Source organism: Rhinoraja longicauda, chromosome 3 (assembly GCF_053455715.1).
Source record: "Rhinoraja longicauda isolate Sanriku21f chromosome 3, sRhiLon1.1, whole genome shotgun sequence".
NCBI lineage: Eukaryota > Metazoa > Chordata > Chondrichthyes > Rajiformes > Arhynchobatidae > Rhinoraja > Rhinoraja longicauda.
Window position 1 is genome coordinate 86,793,655 of NC_135955.1, and position 20,714 is coordinate 86,814,368.

At 42.8% G+C, this 20,714-nt stretch overlaps 1 protein-coding gene across 4 annotated transcripts in view; it reads left to right on the forward strand.

Annotated features, from left to right (window-relative positions):
- The first annotated feature begins 1,119 nt into the window (after positions 1-1,119).
- The window catches only part of LOC144592155 (uncharacterized), a 62,235-nt gene continuing 42,640 nt past the window's right edge, over positions 1,120-20,714 (forward strand). For all 4 annotated transcript variants that reach the window (XM_078396581.1, XM_078396584.1, XM_078396582.1 and 1 more), the window contains exons 1-7: positions 1,120-1,207; positions 5,339-5,596; positions 8,289-8,883; positions 11,536-11,645; positions 12,416-12,466; positions 12,879-13,013; positions 15,197-15,330. In XM_078396581.1, coding sequence (XP_078252707.1) covers positions 5,340-5,596; positions 8,289-8,883; positions 11,536-11,645; positions 12,416-12,466; positions 12,879-13,013; positions 15,197-15,330 — 1,282 coding nt within the window. In that variant the 5' untranslated portion in view covers positions 1,120-1,207; position 5,339. The remainder of the gene's footprint in view (positions 1,208-5,338; positions 5,597-8,288; positions 8,884-11,535; positions 11,646-12,415; positions 12,467-12,878; positions 13,014-15,196; positions 15,331-20,714) is intronic.

The window sequence follows — 20,714 nt, forward strand, 5'->3', positions numbered from 1 at the left end:
TTGAAGGCAGCAGCACAGGTGGACAGGGTAGTCAAAAAGGCATATGGGGTACTGGCCTTCATTAGCCGGGGCATTGAATATAAAAGTAGGGGGGTAATGATGGAATTGTACAGAACACTGGTGAGGCCACAGCTGGAGTATTGTGTACAGTTCTGGTCACCACATTATAGAAAGGATGTGATAGCTTTGGAGAGGGTGCAGAGGAGATTCACCAGGATGCTGCCTGGGATGAAGGGCCTCGGCTATGAGGAGAGACTGAGCATACTGGGGTTGTTTTCCCTGGAGCAGAGAAGGCTGAGAGGGGACATGATCGAGATGTACAAGATCATGAGGGGCATAGATAAGGTAGATGGCGGGGAACTTCTTCCACTGGTGGAAGGTTCAACAACGAGGGGACATAGATACAGGGTAAAGGGAGGGAGGTTTCGGGGGGATGTGAGAAAGAACTTTTTCACCCAGAGGGTGGTTGGAGTCTGGAACTCACTACCTGGGGTGGTGGTGGAGGCGGGAACACTCACAACGTTTAAGAGGCATTTGGATGGGCACTTGAAATGCTACAACATTCAGGGCTACGGTCCAAATGCGGGAAAATGGGATTAAAATTAGACTGTGTTTGGTAACGGGCGGCGCGGACACGATGGGCCGAAGGGCCTCTTTCTGTGCTGTAGGACTCTATGACTCTCACTGTCTATTGCAATATTTTGCAATGCGGGAGGTGCTGTTGCAATGTTTTGCAATTGGGGAGGTGCTCCATGTGACAATAATGACCAAAGATAATGACTCTCACTGTCTGATGCAATGTTTTGCAATTGGGGAGGTGCTCCATGTGACAATAATGACCAAAGATAATGACTCTCACTGTCTAGTATTGCAATGTTTTGCAATTGGGGAGGTGCTCCATGTGACAATAATGACCAAAGTTAATGACTCTCACTGTCTAGTATTGCAATGCGGGAGATGCTCTGCGCTGCTGAGGGGAGGGAGGGAGGGGTGAGCGTGAGGACCTGGTGGACTCCGTGTAAGTGAGCGATCACGCAGCTGCAGCTGCAGCTGGCTGGCTGCTGCTGGGACCGGAGGAAGATGTGAGGGAGGGAAGGAGGAGGAGGAGGAGGACGGTCGGTCGGTGTCGGGTGCCCGGAGTCCGGGGAAGGGGGAGAGCGCTGACGCTCCCATGCCGCCTGACAACACTTTGCAGCGCCGATTACAGGTAGGCCCGACGGGCCCGGGGGAAGCCGCGGGGTCGGAGTTGAAGCGGGGCCGCGGCCGGGGGAGCTTCAGGCCGGGCAAGGGCCAGGCAAGGCCGGGCCACCGGTTCCCAGCCACCACTCAGACTGTTTGGTTCAATTTTAGAGATACAGCGCGGAACACCCTTCGGCCCACCTTCGGCCCACCTATCCCCTAGTCAAGTCAAGTCAATTTTAATTTTTCAATTTCAATTTGAAATACTTTATTGGCATGATAAGATACATAATTATATTGCCACAGTATAGAACATAGCATACATATTTAAAATGCATGAATATAAAAACAAGTATACAATGGATGGGTCGATATGCCCCTGTACATATATATCAATTTCAATTTAAAATACTTTATTGGCATGATAAGATACATCATTATATTGCCAAAGCATAGAACATAACATACATATTTAAAATGCATGAATATAAAAACAAGTATCCTTGGCGAAGGAAATACGGCACATCTTGGCGTGCAATACGTAACAACATGCCACAACCTGAGAGAGACAGTGAATGACCAACATGTACACATGGGTCGATATGCCCCTGTTCATACATATATATATATATATATATATGTATGTATGTACAGGGGCATATCGACCCATGTGTACAAGAACGAGTAGCAATCGATAAAAGGCTATAAATGTATTGCGTGAATATATATATATATTCACGCAATACATTTATAGCCTTTTATCGATTGCTACTCGTTCTTGCAGTTGTAAACGGTACAACAAGGTAGCACGTTTAGCAAGTCGACATTAATTTCCTTAGTGTCAATTTGTGTATGCATGTATGTGTACATGTTGGTCATTCACTGTCTCTCAGGTTGTGGCATGCTGTTACGTATTGTGCGCCAAGATGTGCCGTATTTCCTTCGCCAAGGATTATTCTTAGTTTTGATATATCGTCTAGTTCTTTAAAATCTGGGGTCGCCAGACGTGAGTTTTTCAAAATATATTTTTCTTATTTTATCGAATTTTTTACATTTTAAAGTGGAAGTGCACCTCTTTATTTTATTTTATTTGTACAGCACATTTAAAAACAACCCACGTTGCCCAAAGTGCTGTACATCAGTTCAGGTACTAAGAAACGAACATACAATGGCACACAAACATAATAGCACATACATAAACAGTTCACTGCGCGCCCCTCAGAGAGCCTCAAACTCTATCACTAACACTATCCCACACACACACCAGGCATGGGACAGTTTACACATTTTAACCCAAGCCAATTGACCTACAAAACCTGGATGTCTTCGGTAGAGTGTGGGGGGGAAACCGGAGCACCCGGGGGAAAACCCACACGGGTCACAGACAGACAGACAGCGCCCATAGCCGGGATTGAACCCGGGTCTCCTCTGGCGCTGTAAGGCAGCAACTCTACCGCTGCCTTATGAAGGTGAGTCGAGCCAGTGCACACAAGCAGGTGGACGCAATACTACCTGGCAACGGGGCGCAGCACCTCTCCCTCTCCCTCTTCCCACACGTACGGTGAAGAGATAACCACTTATGAGGTGTTTGCTCAGTAATCAACCAGAACCAGATTAAAATTCACAACTCAGCCCCTTCCCACATCCCAAATATGTGCTGCTATGTTATTTGGCCTCCATAAACATAGAAAACAGGTGCAGGAGGAGGCAATTTGGCCCCTAGAGCCAGCACTGCCATTCATTGTGATCATGGCTGATCATCCACAATTAGTAACCTGTGCCTGCCTTCTCCCCATATCCCTTGATTCCACTAGCCCCGAGAGCTCTATCTAACTTGGCAGAGTGGCAATAGAGTCAAGGGGAGTGGATGGGCGGTTGGGAATGTTATAGGATACAGGAGAGGTGGGGGAGGGAGACATCCACTCTACAGTTCCACTCGACAGCTATCAACTCAATCAGATTATAATTCCATGTAGCTATTTATGACTCAGTTCTGCATGTTAGGTTAGTTTATTGTCATGTGTACTGAGGTACAGTGAAAAGCTTTCTTCTTTGCATGATAACCAGTCAGTAGAAAGACTATACGTGATTGCCGTCGACTCGTCCACACTGTCTAGATACATAATAAAGGGAATAACGTTTAGCACAAGGTCCAATTAAAAATAGTGCGAAGGTAGACGCAAAATGCTGGAGTAACTCAGCGGGACAGGCAACATCTCTGGAGAGAAGGAATGGGTGACGTTTTGGGTCGAGACCCTTCGGACTCTAATGAGGTAGATAGAAACTCAGGACCGTGCTCTCCAGTCGTGGATAGGATGGATCAGTTGCCTGATAACAGCTGATTGTCACTGTAAAATCATGATGGGCTTAGAAAATGTGAATGATCAGTGTTGACAGTAAAGGTTTAACTTGTTGTCTCCAGGCACTGTTTTGAAAAAGAAATGGGAACTTTGCCTGGCGTTTTGTTGTTTTAAACATTGTAATTGTGCTCTACGTCTTCTTCTGACAGCTCACTCCACTTCCCACAATCCTCAGTGGTAATAGTTGTACCTCAGGTCCCCTTTAAATCTTTCCTCTCCCACCTTAAATCTACACGTTTGAGATATGGCTGGAACGTAAATTTTAGTACGAACAAGCATTGAAGTCATCATTGGAGTTTTCTCTTGACAGTGACAGTTGAGGTGTCTTCAAATGATTGTAACTGCTATTTTGAACTTGCTGTATTATCATTTGTAATCATCCATCCATCCATCAGTATTAGAGGCTATCCAGTCACCTCTCAGCCTCCAAAGATCCAGGGAACAAAAGCCCCAGCCCATCCAGCCTCTCCTTATAACTCAAGCCCTCTTCGGATCGTTCACCTTGTTGTGGTGAAGAGGCTTGCGCCTTAACCAACCTGATCTCCCGGTGGCTGAGCACTTCAACTCCCCCCTCCCACTCCCAGTCTGACCTTTCCGTCATGGGCCTCCTCCAGTGCCACAATGAGGCCCACCGGAAATTGGAGGAACAGCACTTCATATTTCGCTTGGGCAGCTTGCAGCCTAGCGGTATGAACATTGACTTCTCCAACTTTAGATAGTTCCTCTGTCCCTCTCTTTTTCCCCCCCTCCCCCTTCCCAGTTCTCCCACTGTCTTCCTGTCTCCACCTATATCCTTTCTTTGTCCCGCCCCCTCACATCATTCTTAAGAAGGGTCTCGACCCGAAATGTCACCCATTCCCTCTCTCCTAGATGCTGCCTGACCTGCTGAGTTACTCCAGCATTTTATGATACCTTCGAAGTCCAAGCCTGATCAGTCCTCTCAAAGTCTTATCACTTCACACTTATCAGGATTAAATTCCATCTACCGTTGCTCTACCTGCAGAGCTGATGAAGGTTATACGGAGGTGAAGTGTCACACAAAGTCCTGGTCGTCCTTGTAGTTTCTAATCAACCCTGCTGCCCAATTAAACAACAGCCTTTAAACAAAAGTCCTCTTCCTTGCTTTCAAAGCCATCTGCAGTCTGACCCCATGCCCCTCTGTAACAAATCGAGCCCAAAAGCACTCTGAAATAAAAGCAGTTTTAAAATCAATTTTAGCTTCTCAATCATCCGTGATTGTGATTCACCAAAGTATAGAATTCGTTTTAGCTCTTTCTGGATCCATCAATGTGTATTTAATCATGAAGTTGCTAGGAAAGGCATTTGGCTCATTTTACACAGGAATAAGCTTGTCCAGCCTGACCCATGTATTTGTAATGGCTTGTGTATTGAGATCAAGATCGTCCTGATCTACTAAAAGGCACATACTAGAATGGGAGAAAGTTAACTTTAGTTAAATAAGTCTGGTTATGCAGAAGAAAATCTGTAAAATTAACCTGTAGGAACAAGTAGAGATTTATAACAATCTTGGAATCTTTTTAATGTGATATAATTTTTAATTTACAACTTAGATTGCAACAGTTAAAAGGTATTGTTGAGGGTTGAATGAGGCCATCTTGATCATATTTTATAATTCCCAGAACAAATGAATAAACAATTAACTTCAAATTCAGAAGTGGTAAATAATGTGGCAAGTATGTATGAGTGGTTTATGAGTGATTAATGATTGATAAGTGATTAATGAGTGGTTAATTTGATGATGTGTAATTCTGTAGATTATTATTTCCTCTATCTTTCAGGATGTTTCGTCGTTCAAGACTCAGTATAAGGCCCAATGTGAAACCTGGTGGAAGAAGTTCATCGCAAGCCTTGAAGGGGGATGATAAGACTCGTACTTCAGACCAGCAACTAAATTCAGAAGAAAAATCGTCCAATGAAAAAGATGATTCTGGACTTCCAGCTGAGTCTTTCCCACCAACACCACTGCCTAATCCAGGTGTTGCACAAGAAGAGAGAGACGACCCAGATGAACAGCAGGAAAATGTTCCACTTAACAAGTTAGTATTGAATCTATTTAATCTAGGTGAAAGAATGGTGCTTCTACTTATGACTTATTCAAAAATAGTTCTAGTAATAATGAAGTTGGTTGTAGACACAAGGAACTGCAGATGCTGGTGTACACAAAGGAATTACAATTAGCACACAAAGTACTTGTGCTATAACCCCAGGATAAGCACTCAACCAAGAAAACCAAAGTCAAAGTACTATCTAAACTGAAAAGACCAACTTATGCTAAGGACAATAACTAACTCCATATGCAATAACCAGCTATCTACATGTTAACAAGCTAATTTAAAAAAAATTGATTGTGTAGATGCAAGTATATTATTGGAGATATCAAGTGGGCAACTCCCTTCACTGGTGTTTCGTTGAGTTAGGCCCACAACACCGTGGGAAGGCTCAACAGTTAGTTCTGGCGTCCCAGAGCAACCACCCTCAATATCTGTTCTCACCACCAATACCCACCTATGCCCAGTATCTACTAAATAAAGGAGACTACAGACAATTAATTCACAAAAAAACAAAAGTTAAACAAAGTACTGGAGTAACTTAGCAGCTCTGGCAGCATCTCTGGAGAACGTGGATATGTGATGTTTTGGGTCGGGACCCTTCACCAGATGAATTGAATCGGCCTGTCTCATCAGACCAATTCTGATCTATGAGATTTTTTTATGGGTGTTATGTTTATTGAATAAGCAAGGCCCAGTGGTGGCATTGGCCTGAAGACTCCGCGGAGAAACCTAGGGCCCAAAATAGCTGGAGATGCAGTTTAAACTGCAGGAGAAATGCTATCCCCCGTTGTGCTGGCATTTGAAGCTGTCGTGAGATTTTAAATGTTGATGCTTATTCAAAAAGATATTCGGAAACATTTAAGAGCTTTCAAATCCCAGTTCTCCCTCTATCTTCCTGACTCCACCTATATCCTCCTTTGTCCCGCCCCCCTGACATCAGTTTGAAGAAAGGTCTCGACCCGAAACGTCACCCATTCCTTCTCTCTTGAGATGCTGCCTGACCTGCTGAGTTACTCCAGCATTTTGTGAAATAAGAGCTATCAAAATGTAATTTTCAATTTAAAAAAAAGTCTTGATTTAAGAATAACAAAATAAAAGAAACACTCTTAATATGGTGTCACAAGTAGATGGGCGGTGATAAGTGGGGGTACAGCAAAGCCTGGCAAGCGTCTGAAAAGGAGAGAGGAGTTGGAGAGGAACGTAAAGCCGGTGGAAAGGATATTGTTGGAAGCAGACTGGGGAAAGGAACAAGCTCATCTACCTCATTGGAGACCCTCGGACTATTTTTGATCGGACTTTACCGGCTTTATCTTGCACTAAATGGTATTCGTGTTTTTCCCTTTTTCATGTATCTGTACACTGTCGATGTCTCCATTGTAATCATGTATTGTCTTTCAGCTGACTAGTTAGCATGCAACAAGAGCTTTTCACTACACGTGACAATAAACTAAACACTAAACTCCAAGCAGGGATAAAAGGCTGATAGATGACTTGGAGATGGAGAATCGGCATGCAGAGGAGGTATCAGAACCCGGTGGCTGGGGGTTGAGAGATATGTGCGTGCACTGGGAGGGGATGGGGGGGGCATGGGAGAATGGGTGGCTATAGGGGCTATTACTCGAAATTGGAGAATTCTATGTTCATACTGCTGGGTTGTAAGCTGCCCAAGTGGAATATGAGGTGCCGTTCCTCCAGTTTCCATGTGGCCTTACTCTTCCAAAGGAGGAGCCCAAGGACAGAAAGGTCATTATGGGAATGAGAAGTGGTGTTAAAAGGGTTAGCAACCAGGAGATCTAGCAGGCCTTTTTGGACAAAATGCAAGTGTTGGACGAATCCAACATTTTTATGGTTTGCTTCAGATTCCAGCATCTGCAGTTCATTGTGTTTTTCCTCAGTATGCGTATCTCTCCCCCCCCCCCCCAACCAGGTCACATTTTCCTTTTTATTCCCCCTCTTTCCTCACCCCTTGAACCCTTCCATGTATATCCCTCCCTCCCACTTTACATTCCTCTCCTCCTCTTCTCTCTTTATCTGACTGCCTGTTGTCTCCCTTTCACCTCTAGCCTTTGTCACTTACGCCATCCATTGGCACCAATCGAATCCTCAACTGTACCCACTATTCATTAAATCTGTCCAAAGCACATTTTAGCGTCTTTGTATTATCCTTGCTCTTCACACTCACCCGACTGACTCCCCTACCTATCCCGAGTTTGGTTGTCTCCAAACTCCAAAAGTAACATGTTACTTTTGGATCACTCGCCCAAATCATTGATGTACATTGTGAATTCCAAGCACTGATCCCCATAATATTTCACTATTCACTGCCTGCCACCCAGAAGAAGAACCAGGAAATTCCTGTTTCCAGTTTCCTGTTCTTTAATTACTTTTTCAATCTATGCCAATATATCAGCTAGAATCCCGTGTATTTTAATTTTGCACACCAACCTTTTATGTGGGACCTTACCAAAAGTATTCTGGCAGTTCAATTACACCACATCTGCTGGTTTTCTCTTACCTATTCTACCAGTTATATCATCAAAAACAACTGTAGGTTTGTTTTAATTTGACAAGATTTTTCAAAGAACATTTACAAGCTTTTTCTTGCATGTTTTTCTACGTATTGTACACAATGAAAAGTTCACTAAAAGTCACGAATTTTGTTATTTTTTAATTTAAGGAATGAGAAGAATGACAAGACTGGTGTGTGTGGAACGCAGGGTAAATCACCCGTGGCACCTTTGCAAAGAAGGAAGCGCTTCTCCACCGTGTTGAATTTGCCCAAACCAAGAGCCACGTCTTTGTCTGCACAGCAGTCGGCCAATCTAACAGCAAAATCTCCTCAACAGCAAAATCTATTAACTCCTGTCACCAATGTGGCATCCATTCAAGATAATTCTGCTCCGTCTACCACTGAGAAAGCACTTCCCAAATCACCAGAGAATCGAAAGCCTTCTTTAGGACAACATATCAAATTGCCAGAAAAGAAAACTCCAATTCCTCAAGTGCCACAGTTCTCCCCTGTTAAAAACCATGTGCACAAAGATCCAGCTGTCGGGACCAGTTCTCCCCGGGTGCCAGTGACGCGGAAGACATTGTCTTCGCCACTTAAGGAGAGGATTACGCCCAGTGGCACACCGACGAAAGGAATCGTACCATCTCCCAGTGTCTCGCCTGCACGCTCAAAGTCTGCAAAAGCCCCCACTGACCTTGAAAGACTCAGGAAAGCTCGAAAATTACGAGAATTGTTGAAAGAGGAGATGAAGAAAGAGAAGGTAATTTTAATTATATAAAGAGGTTGATTCTATTGTTGAAAGTTACATCAGTAGTAATCTGCAAAAGCCTGATCTGATTAATTATCCAGGAAGCTGAAAATGAGCAATTGCTCTAAGCAATTGCAGTCAACAGTTGGACGAGTCTGTGCTTTTATTTAAACATTCCGGAAAATCTAGTCAAATGAGTGTAAGCAATAGATGGCATTCAACATTAAAGAAACATCGACTATCTCTTTTGTGCCCACAAATGTTTCTTGACCTGTTGAGTTCCTCCAGCAATTTGTTTTTTCCTCCAGGTTCCATCATCTGTCGTCTCTTGTGTCTCAAAAAGAAATTCATTCTTTTCAAATTTCATATTAGTCTTCACCCTCCCTATCTACTGCAACCTTCCAATATCTCTTTGTCACTAACATCCCATCATTATGTGTAGGCAGGAACTGCAGATGTCGGCTTATTCCAAAAATAGACACAAAACGCTGGAGTAACTCAGCAGGACAGGCAGTTAGTTAAAAGAGAGTTAGATAGAGCTCTAGGGGCTAGTGGAATCAAGGGATACGGGGAGAAGCTGGCACAGGTTACTGATTGTAGATGATCAGCCATGATCACAATGAATGGCGGTGCTGGCATGAAGGGCCAAATGGCCTCCTCCTGCACATATTTTCTATGTTTCTGTTTCTAAGTCAGTAGATATTTTTAAGGCAGAGATAGACAAGTTCTTAATTAGAATGGGTGTTAAGGGTTCTGGGGAGAAGGCAGGACAATGAGATTAGGTGGCAGAGATTGTATGGCGGAGTAGACTCGATGGGCCCAATGGCCTAAATCTACTCCTATAACTTGTGAACTTGTGAATATCTGGAAAAAAGGATTAGGTGATGTTTCGGGTTGAGACCCTTCTTCAGACTGTCTGATTGGTGTGTATGCCTTATTCTCTTGCCGTAAGCTTTGGAATTCCCTATGAACCACCATCTACCTCTCTCCCATTGTCCTGAAATTATTTTTTGAATTCTACCTCTGTGACCACATTTAGCTAATTTGGTCACAGAGCTTAATACCACTAATTGACATATTTGTTTATGTTGATCTTTGTAAGAAGTTTTGGAAAGGAAGATATTGCTCTATTTGCATTCATTACATTTTAATCAAGTGCCAAATCTGTGAGGGCAATTAAAGGACACCCTTAGGTACTTTTGACAACTTCCAAAATTCTGAGTTTGATTAGGCATACGTGATCGCAAGAAGATGTTCTCTAATTTACTTCTGTTTAGGTAAATATTCTTTAGTTTTGCTGTTACTTTCTATGCAAAATACAATCACAGTTGTGTGTGCAATTCTGGCAGCTACATTGCAGGAAGGATGAAGCGGGTAATAGAGTGGGTGCAAAATAGGCTCACCCTGATGTCTGGATTGGGGAATATTAGTTGTAAGCAGAGGTTGTCAAACTTGGATTGTTTTCTCTAGAGTATCAGATGCTTAGGGGTGACCTGAGTGAAGTAAACAAAATTATGAGAGGCATAGATAAGATAGTATTTTTTTTCCAAGGAAATGTCAACTACGCGGGCATTGCTTTAAGGTGAGGGGGAGGCAGGGGGGGGGGTTAAATGAGACTTTAAGTCATATTTTTAATATCGAGAGTGGTAGATGCCTGGATGTGTAGGAAGGAACTGCAGATGCTGGTTTAAACCGAAGATAGACACAAAATACTGGAGTAACTCGGCGGGACAGGCAGCATCCTGGAATGCTTTGTCAGGGGAAGTGATACAAGCAGATATGATAGTAACATTTAAGAGGCATTTACACAGACATGAACAGGAACTGGATTGAGGGATAGAGACCATGTGTACAAGCATATGGAATAACGCCAAATGAACATCATGGTCAGCACAGCGACTATAGGTCGGACGTGCTCCTGTGCTGTACCATTTTATGTTGGGCACCATATCTGAGGAAAGATGTGCTGTCTCTGGAGAAGGTCCAGAGGAGGTTTACAAGCATAATCCCAGGAATGAGTAGGTTAACCTATGATGAGCATTTGTCGGCACTGGGCCAGTACGCGCTGGAGTTTAGAAGAATATCGGGGGACCTCATTGAAACATACAGAATAGTGAAAGGCTTGGATAGAGTGGATGTGGAGAGGATGTTTCCACTAGTGGGAGGGTCTAGGACTAGGGGACATAGCCTCAGAATTAAAGGACATTTTTTTTGTGGAAAGTGAAATTTCTTTAGTCATAGATGGTGAATCTGTGGAATTCTTTGCCACAGAAGGCTGTAGAGGCAAAGTTAGTGGATATTTCTGAGGCAGAGATGGATAGATTTTTGATTAGTGCAGGTGTCAGAGGTTTTGGGGAGAAGGCAGAATGGGGTTGGGAGGGAGAGATAGATCAGCCATGATTGAATGGCGGAGTAGACTTGATGGGCCGAATGACTTAATTCTACTCCTATCACTCATGACCGTATGTTCAATATTTCACGTAAACCCATTAGGTTGCATTTCAGGTGACATGGTACACTTTGCATTTAAATGTATTATATTACCATTTGACATTCTCTGTTCCCATCCCTGCTGATCTATTTTAACTGTTACATGCCGATGTTGTCATTCTTAACTGTTTGATGCGTTGTTGAATAATTTGTCTTTTTTTTGGGCTATTGCAGAAAGCTCACAAAGAAATGATTCCAAATTGGGAAACTAATCACCCACCAGAACGTACTAAAATGACAATGAGAGACTTCATCTACTATCTACCTGATACAAATCCAATGCTGTAAGTGACCTGGTAATATTTTATTTTATTTATTCCATTTTTTGGCAAGACTTGGCAAGACCAGCAATTATTATCTATTAATAATCAGTCTGCGAGATGTGGTGACAACTGAGTGGAATATTAAGGAATTTGTATGACAATTTAAAAAAAACGTCGATCACGTGATGTGGGTCTGGAGGCCACGTGATGTGGGTCTGGAGGTATATAAGCCATACTAACTACGGACAGCAGATTTCTTCCCTGGAAGGACATTTATGAGGCCGATGGATTTTTACAAGTCTAGCAGTCTAGCAGTTTTATGGTCATCATTTCTAAAACTCAAGATGAGAAACTTCAGATTTTGGAACCTGGGGCAAAAAGCAAACTGCTGGAGGAACTCGGTGGGTCAGGCAGTATCTGTGCAGGCAGAGAGATAGTCAACGATTTGGTATGAGATCCTGCCTCAGGATTCCTCTGCTCAAACCTCTGCCTTCGCGGATGCTGTGCGACCCACTGAGTACCTCCAGCCGTTCAGTTATTACTGAAACTTCTTGTCCTCATTCTTCCAATTCCAGTTAATTCACTGAATTAAAATTCTTCTTTGATTTGGTGGGATTTAAACTTGATTGTTTGATTGTTAGTCCACGCTTCAGAATGACTATCCAGGTAATTTAGTTGCTGCGGAATATGACGTTACACATCCCACGGTGAAGACATAAAATTAACCTTTTTTACAGTAATCTTTAAGTGTGAGCTCTATGAAGTTTTTATTTGAATACCAATCCTTGCAGATCTTCATTCGAAGAAGAAAGAAGACCACCTCTCCCAGTTCTAAATAAAGAGTGAGTATATCTTTTGATTATTAAAGTAAACCTAAATATAACTATAACTTATTATATAATATAAATATAACTTATAATATAATATCAATATAACTTAATGTTTATGAAGTGGCAGTTGGTTTATGGTGGTTTTTACCAGATTTTAATTTTAACAAATTTTAACAAAGGGCTAAAAAATTAATATATTCCTGGGATCCGCTAGCTGCCATTTAAAAATTTAGAAAACGCATATTCATTGGAGAAGAGAAAATAGAATATTGGGCATTCTTGGCAAACATTCAAATTATAGCTGTTATAATATTTCTGTCAAGTAAAACCTGAATGAATTTTTGGTTGCCCTGATAGTTTTACCACATTAGCAGCTGAGGTTTTAGACTGGCATTCATAATGTACCTTCACGTTTGCATTATAGGCCAGAAGTGGGAAGTACCAATGCCCCAGCTAATGAAGATGAAGATGAAGATGAAGATGAAGAATCCGATGATGCTGCTCTGGGTCCACGAGTCAAAGTAGCTGAAGATGGCTCTATTATTATTGATGAAGAAAGGTATCGAAGCAAAGTATTAAAATATTACTGATTAACCACTTAATCGGTCAACAGTTCATCAATTCTAATTACTTTAGATACCAGATGTATTATTGAATAGCGTTGTTTATTTTAATGACATTCACTATTTTGGTGCAGGTTGGATCCTTAAGATGTAAATGATATAAGATTGACGTTGCTGATTTATTCATCAGCTTTTTAAATTTCAAGTGACTTTAAATTCACTTAAGTATAATAATCATGGCATCACATCAACACCCTAATTGATTTAATCATTTGTTAATTTAATAAGCAAAAGGGTAGTTTCCCCCAGTTATGATAGCCTGAGTTTCAGGACAGCCTGCCTTTTCCAGGGACTGTTAGAAATTATAAACATTCTCAGAGCAAATTTGGGCCCCATATCTGAGGAAGAATGTGCTGACTCTGCAGAGGGTCCAGAGGAGTTTTACAAGAATGATTCCAGGAATGAGTGGGATAGCATATGATGAGTGTTGGACAGCACTGGGCCTGTACTCGCTGGAGTTTAGAAGGTTGAGGTGGGACCTCATTGAAGCTTACAGAATAATGAAAGGCATAGATAGAGTGGATGTGGAAAGGATGTTTCCACTGGTGGGAGAGTCTAGGACCAGAGGTCAAAGGGTGCTCTGTTAGAAAGGAGAAGAGGAGGAACTTCTTCAGTCAGAGAGTAGTTAATTTGTGGAAATTGCCACAGAGGGCTTTGGAGGCCAAGTCAGTGGATATTTTTAAGGTGGAGATAGACAGATTCCTGATTAGAAAGGTTGTCAAGGGTTATGGGGAGAAGGCAGGAAAAATGGGATTAGCAAAGTTCAGCCATGTTCGAATGGTGGAGTGGACTCGATGGGCCGAATGGCCTAATTCCACTATAACTTGTGAGGTCACCAATTGATAGAAAAATGTTACTCCTGGGGCTTGAAAGTTTAAAAATTAATATAGGGAATTGAGGGACAAATTCCCAGAATTGAGGGACAAAGGTTTAGGGGTAACATGAGGGGGAACTTCTTTACTCAGAGGGTGGTGGCTGTGTGGAATGGGCTTCCGGTGGAAGTGGTGGAGGCTGGCTCGATTTTATTATTTAAGAGTAAATTGGATAGGTATATGGATAGGAGGGGATTAGAGGGTTATGGTCTGAGTGCAGGTAGATGAGACTAGGTCAGGGAGAATGGTCGGCGTGGACTGGTAGGGCCGGACAGGCCTGTTTCCATGCTGTAGTTGTTATATGGTTATATGGTTATATTGCAGTTGATTTGAGCAGATTGATGGCCCTTTTGGTTTTAATAAATGATAAAATGCTTCAGAACAAAATTGGAGAAACAAGGAACTGCAGACGCTGTTTTATACACAAACGAAAAGACACAAAGTGCTGGAGTACTCAGCGGGTCAGGCAGCAGCTCAGGAGAACATGTTCTCTGGAGATGCTGCCTGACCTGCTGAGTACTCCAGCACTTTGTCTTTTTCAGAAAAAAATGGTATTGGTTTATTATTGTCACATGTCGAGACGCAGTGAAAAACATTGTTTGCATGCTATCCATGTAATTCATACATTTGTACAATCAAGTCATATACAAGTACAACAGGTAATGCAGAATATAGTGTTACAGCTGCAGAGAAAGTGCAGATTTAAAAAAAAATTGCAAGGGCTGCAATGGGATTGATGGGGAGACTGTGACACCAACCCATGCTGCTTAACAGTAGTGTTACTTCTGTAGTCCAAAAATGGCTGAACATCCAATATTAGATTATGGATGATACATGGGCAGCATAATGACACAGCTGGTAGAGCCGCTGCTTCACAGCGCCAGAGACCCGGGTTCATTTCTGTCTTTGGGTGCTGTCTGTGTGGAGTTTGCACGTTCTCCCTATGACCGCATGGGTATCCCCCAACATCACAAAGACATGCAAGTTTGTAGGTTAATTAGCCTCTGTAAATTGCCCCTTGTGTGTAGCGAGTGGATGAGAAAGTGGGATAACATAGAACTAGTGTGACTAGGTGGTGAATGGTTGGCGTGGACTCGGTGGGCCAAAGCGCCTGTTTCCATCCTATATCTCTAAACAAAACTTAAAGTTGCCTGTGGTATTTGGAGGACAGAGGGCCATACGCATTATCATTAACCATATAGAATTGTCCATTAAATTCAAATGCATTTTCTTTTTCTTAAAATTAGCTTAACGGTCGAAGTTTTAAGGATGAAGAAATCTAATATTGTTGAAGAAAATGATCCCATTTTTGAACGTGGCTCTCAGACAACCTATTCCAGCTTTAAAAAGAGCACCCACACAAAGCCATGGTCTGATAAAGGTAAGTATGGAGATGTTTAATGGCTTCTCAAAAGAAAACTTTTGTTTTGCTCACTGGACCTGTAATTTAAAAGGAATCAAGCCACTATTTAGTTCTTTTAAGTTCCGCTCTTGTACAATTTATTTTCCTGCTAATACAATAAAATATCTAGCCAGAAAATAATCTAATCCTGCGCATGCAACATTCCAATTTCACTAAATTCCGCGGGGTTCGAGACACCAATCTTCCTATCTAAATATTGCCATTGACAATACGCATACATTTCTATTATGTGTAACAATTTTGCAAGCTATTTTAGCTACGCAAGATAATTTTGACCATTGCGTGGTGTATTTTGCTATAGAATTATAGACCATCTTCAGTCCTGACCAAAGGTAGACACAAAATGCTGGAGTAACTCAGTGGAACAGGCAGCATCTCTGGAAAGAAGGAATGGGTGACGTTTCGGGTCGAGACCCTTCTTCTGTCCCACTGAGTTACTCCAGCATTTGGTGTCTACCTTCGATTTAAATCAGCAGCTGCAGTTCTTTCCTACACATTCAGTCATAACCATCTGTGTCTCTTAGAAAAGTAGAATCATGCACTTAAGATTTTACCAGTTTTTTATAACTTTAGTGTTGTTGAGCTATTTCTTGCTAGTTTAGTTTGGAGTTATACATGGAAACAGGCCCTTTGACTCACCGAGTCCATGCCGACCATTGATCACCCATTCAGACTTGTTTTATGTTATCTCACTTTCTCATCCACTCCCTATACATAGGGGAGTACATTTTTGCAGAGACCAATTAACCTACAAATCTATACGTCCTTGGGATGAGGGAGGAAACCGGAGCATCCAGAAGGAACCCACATGGTCATAGGGAGAACGTGCAAACTCCACACAAACTGCACCCGAAAACCTGGGTCCCTGGTGCTATGAGGCAGCAGCTCTACCAGTTACTCCGCTGCCCATTGTTAATGTAAAAAGACATATTGCACTTGTTAGTTGTATAACTTTTGAGAGAAGTATATATATATTTAATATTAATCTTTCAAATCAATGCTTATTTTCTCACTAAATTGTCCGCTGATTTGGTTTGACAATATGTTATTTTAGAACAATGCTTGATAATCTGGTCGCATAGTTTAAGAAGATTCTTTAAAGGTAATAAAAAAGCTGGCAAAGTTAAGGGACTGCGTTCAGAATGTGGTACCTGCAGCTGATGGCACAGTAATTGGGCCAGAAGAATGGATAGTTTGATGTGGGGTTATTATAAGGCTGGAAGGTGTTACAGAAAGTTGAAAGGGCTAGAATATGGAGGAATTTGTATCAGAGCACAATCATTTTATGTTTGAGGATTATTAGTCTAAGATATGAAGTTTAGAAGGGATGTCAAGAGGCATGTTAAGGATGTACGATACTATACCATAGAACTACAGGCCCCCAAACAGTAGCCTGGATAAAGGGTGCAAGTTGCAGCAGGAGTTAAAATTGGCATGTAACAAAGATAATGCCACTGTGGTTATGGGCGATTTCAATATGCAGGTAGACTGGGAAAACCAGGTTGGTTCTGGACCCCAAGAAAGGGAGTTTGTCGAATGCTTCCGAGATGGATTCTTAAAGCAGCTTGTACTGGAGCCTACCAGAGAGAAGGAAATTCTGGATTTAGTGTTGTCTAATGAACCAGATTTAATAAGGGAACTCGAGGTAAAGGAACCGCTAGGAGGCAGTGACCATAATATGATAATTTTTATCTGCAATTTGAGAGGGAGAAGATTAAATCAGTAGTGTCAGTGTTGCAGTTGAACAAATGGGACTATGAAGGCATGAGAGAGGAGCTGGCCAAGGTCGTCTGGAAAAGGATTCTAGCAGGAATGACGGTGGAACAGCAATGGCAGGAATTTCTGGGCATAATCCAGAAGATGCAGGATCATTTCATTCCAAAGAGGAAGAAAGATTCTAAGGGGAGTAAGAGGAAACTGTGGCTGACTTGGGAAGTTAGGGATGGAATAAATCTAAAAGAAAAGGTGTATAACATAGCAAAGAGTAGCGGGAAGCCAGAGGATTGGGAAACTTTCAAAGGACAACAGAAGGTAACAAAAAGGGCAATACGGGGTTAAAAGATGAAGTACGAGCGTAAGCTGGCCAAGAATATAAAGAAGGATAGTAAAAGTTTCTTCAGGTATGTTAAGAGAAAAAGATTAGTAAAGACATATATAGGTCCCTTGAAGGCAGAAACGGGTGAAATTATTATGGGTCTCAAGGAAATGGCAGAAGAGTTGAACAGGTACTTTGGTTCTGTAAGAAAATAACTGCAGATGCTGGTACAAATCAAAGGTATTTATTCACAAAATGCTGGAGTAACTCAGCAGGTCAGGCAGCATCTCAGGAGAGAAGGAATGGGTGACGTTTCGGGTCAAGACCCTTCTTCAGACTGATGTCAGGGGGGGCGGGACAAAGGAAGGATATAGGTGGAGACAGGAAGTTAGAGGGAGAACTGGGAAGGAGGAGGGGGCGGGGGGGGGGGAGAAGAGAGGGACAGAGGAACTATCTAAAGTTGGAGAAGTCAATGTTCATACCGCTGGGCTACAAGCTGCCCAAGCGAAATATGAGGTGCTGTTCCTCCAATTTCCGGTAGGCCTCACTATGGCACTGGAGGAGGCCCATGACAGAAAGGTCAGACTGGGAGTGGGAGGGGGAGTTGAAGTGCTCAGCCACCGGGAGATCAGGTTGGTTAAGGCGGACTGAGCGAAGTGCTCAGCCACTGGTACTTTGGTTCTGTCTTCACTAAGGAAGACACAAACAACCTCCCAGATGTACTAGATGACAGAGGATCTAGGGAGACAGAGGAACTGAAAGAAATTTGCATTAGGCGTGAAATAGTATTGGGTAGACTGATGGGACTGAAGGCTGATAAATCTCCAGGGCCTGATGGTCTACATCCCAGAATACTCGAGGTGGCTCGAGAAATCGTGGACGCATAGGTGATCATTTTCCAATGTTCTATAGATTCAGGATCAGTTCCTATGGATTGGAGGGTAGCTAATGTTATCCAACTTTTCAAGAAAGGAGAGAGAAAACGGGGAATTATAGACCAGTTAGCCTGACATCGGTGGTCGGGAAGATGCTGGAGTCAATTATTAAAGAGGTAATAACGGTGCATTTGGATAGCAGTAAAAGGATAAGTCCAAGTCAGCATGGATTTATGAAGGGGAAATCCTGCTTGACTAATCTTATGGAATTTTTTGAGGATGTGACAAGTAAAATGGATGAAGGAGAGCCAGTGGATGTAGTGTATCAGGACTTTCAGATAGTCTTTGATGAGGTCCCACATAGGAAATTAGTGGGCAAAATTAGGCCACATGATATTGGGGGTAGGGTAGTGACATGGATAGAGAATTGGTTGGCAGACAAGAAACAAAGAGTAGGAATAAACGGGTCCCTGTCAGAATGGCAGGCAGTGGCGAGTGGAGTGCCGCAAGGCTCAGTGCTGGGGCCGCAACTATTTGCAATGTATATTCATGATTTAGATGATGGTATTAAAAGTAACACTAGCAAATTTGCAGATGACACAAAGCTGGGTGACAGTGTGAACTGTGAAGAGGATGATAGGAGGTTGCAGGGGGACTTGGACAGGTTGAGTGAGTAGGCAGATGCATGGCAGATGCAGTCTAATAATGTAGATAAATGTGAGGTTATCCACTTTGGCGGCAAAAACAAGGAGGCAGATTATTATCTCAATGGTGTCAGATTAGGAAAAAGGGAAGTGCAACGAGACCTGGGTGTCCTTGTACAGCAGTCACTGAAATTAAACGTGTAGGTACAGCAGGCAGTGAAGAAAGCTAATGGCATGTTGGCCTTCGTAACAAGAGGATTTGAGTATAGGAGTAAAGATGTCCTTTTGCAGTTGTACAGGGCCCTGGTGAGACCACATCTGGAGTATTGTGTACAGTATTGGTCTCCTAATTTGAGGAAGGACATCCTTGCTATTGAGGCAGTGCAGCTTAGGTGCACAAGGTTAATCCCGGGATGACGGGACTGTCATATGAGGAAAGATTGGAAAGACTGGGCTTGTATTCAGTGGAATTTAGAAGGATGAGAGGGGATCTTATAGAAACGTATAACATTATAAAACGACTGGACAAGCAAGATGCAGGAAAAATGTTCCCAATGTTCGGGGAGTCCAGAACCAGGGGTCACAGTCTAAGAATAAAAGGGAGGCTATTTAAAACTGAGATGAGAAAAAACTTTTTCACCCAGAGAGTTGTGAATTTGTGGAATTCTCTGCCTCAGAAGGCAGTGGAGGCCAATTCACTGGATGGATTTAAAAGAGATGGAGCTCTAGGGAATGGGGAATCAATGGCTGTGGGGAGAAGGCAGGCACGGGTTACTGATTGTGGATGATCACAATGAATGGAGGTGCTGGCTTGAAGGGGCAAATGGCCTCCTCTTGCGCCTATTTTCTAACTTTCTTTATCCCAGGAGGGAAATTAATTTGACAACAGTCATAAAAAACACAAAATACATGAAACATGAAATTAGAGTGACGAATGGTAAGACTTTGGGGATGTTAAAAGATTGAGGGGGGGGGTGTCAGTCTCAGTGTATCCCATGACAGAAGGGGGAGGAGTTGCAAAGTTTGATAGCCACAGGGAAGAAGGGTCTCCTGTGGCGTTCTGTCCTGCATCTTGGTGCAACCGGTGTGTTGCTGAAGGTACTCCTCAGGTTGACCAGCTTGTCATGGAGGGGATGGACTGTATTGTTCAGGATGTTCCGCAGTTTGAGGAGCTTGCTCCCCTCCAAGACCACCTCCCAAGAATCCAACACCACCCCCAGGACATAGCCAGCCTTCCTGATGAGTTTGTTAACTCATGTTGGGCAAGCAACACTTGTATTATTAAAACATCTGGCAATACGGGCATAAAGAGAGGTGAAGTTTAAAGATAGGACATCCACCAACATTAGAACCGTTGAATCTAAAAATGAGTGTGAAGGGACAGCCGTGAGGGACGGTGGGAGAACAAAGGGCGACCCGGCGTGGGGAGGGGGGTGGGGGGGTGGGACACTCTAGTTTAGAATCCTTTGTCCAGGGGATAAGTCTGTGTTTGTTTGTTCATTTGTTCACACGGCGGCCAGCCTACAGCCGCTTGTCGTGTTCTTGTTTTCACTTTTAAATTCAAGTTTTTGTGTACCTTGTGTGTTGTGACTGTCGGCAGACCAATTTCCCTCCGGGGATGAATAAAGTTTTATCGTATCGTATCGAGAGTCATACAGCATGGAAACAGGCCCTTTAGCACATGTCGACCAAGATGCCTTATGTGTACCAGTGCCACCGACCGGCCTGTGTTCGGCCCATATCCCTGTAAACATGTCCTATCCACGTACCAGTCCAAATGTCTTTTAA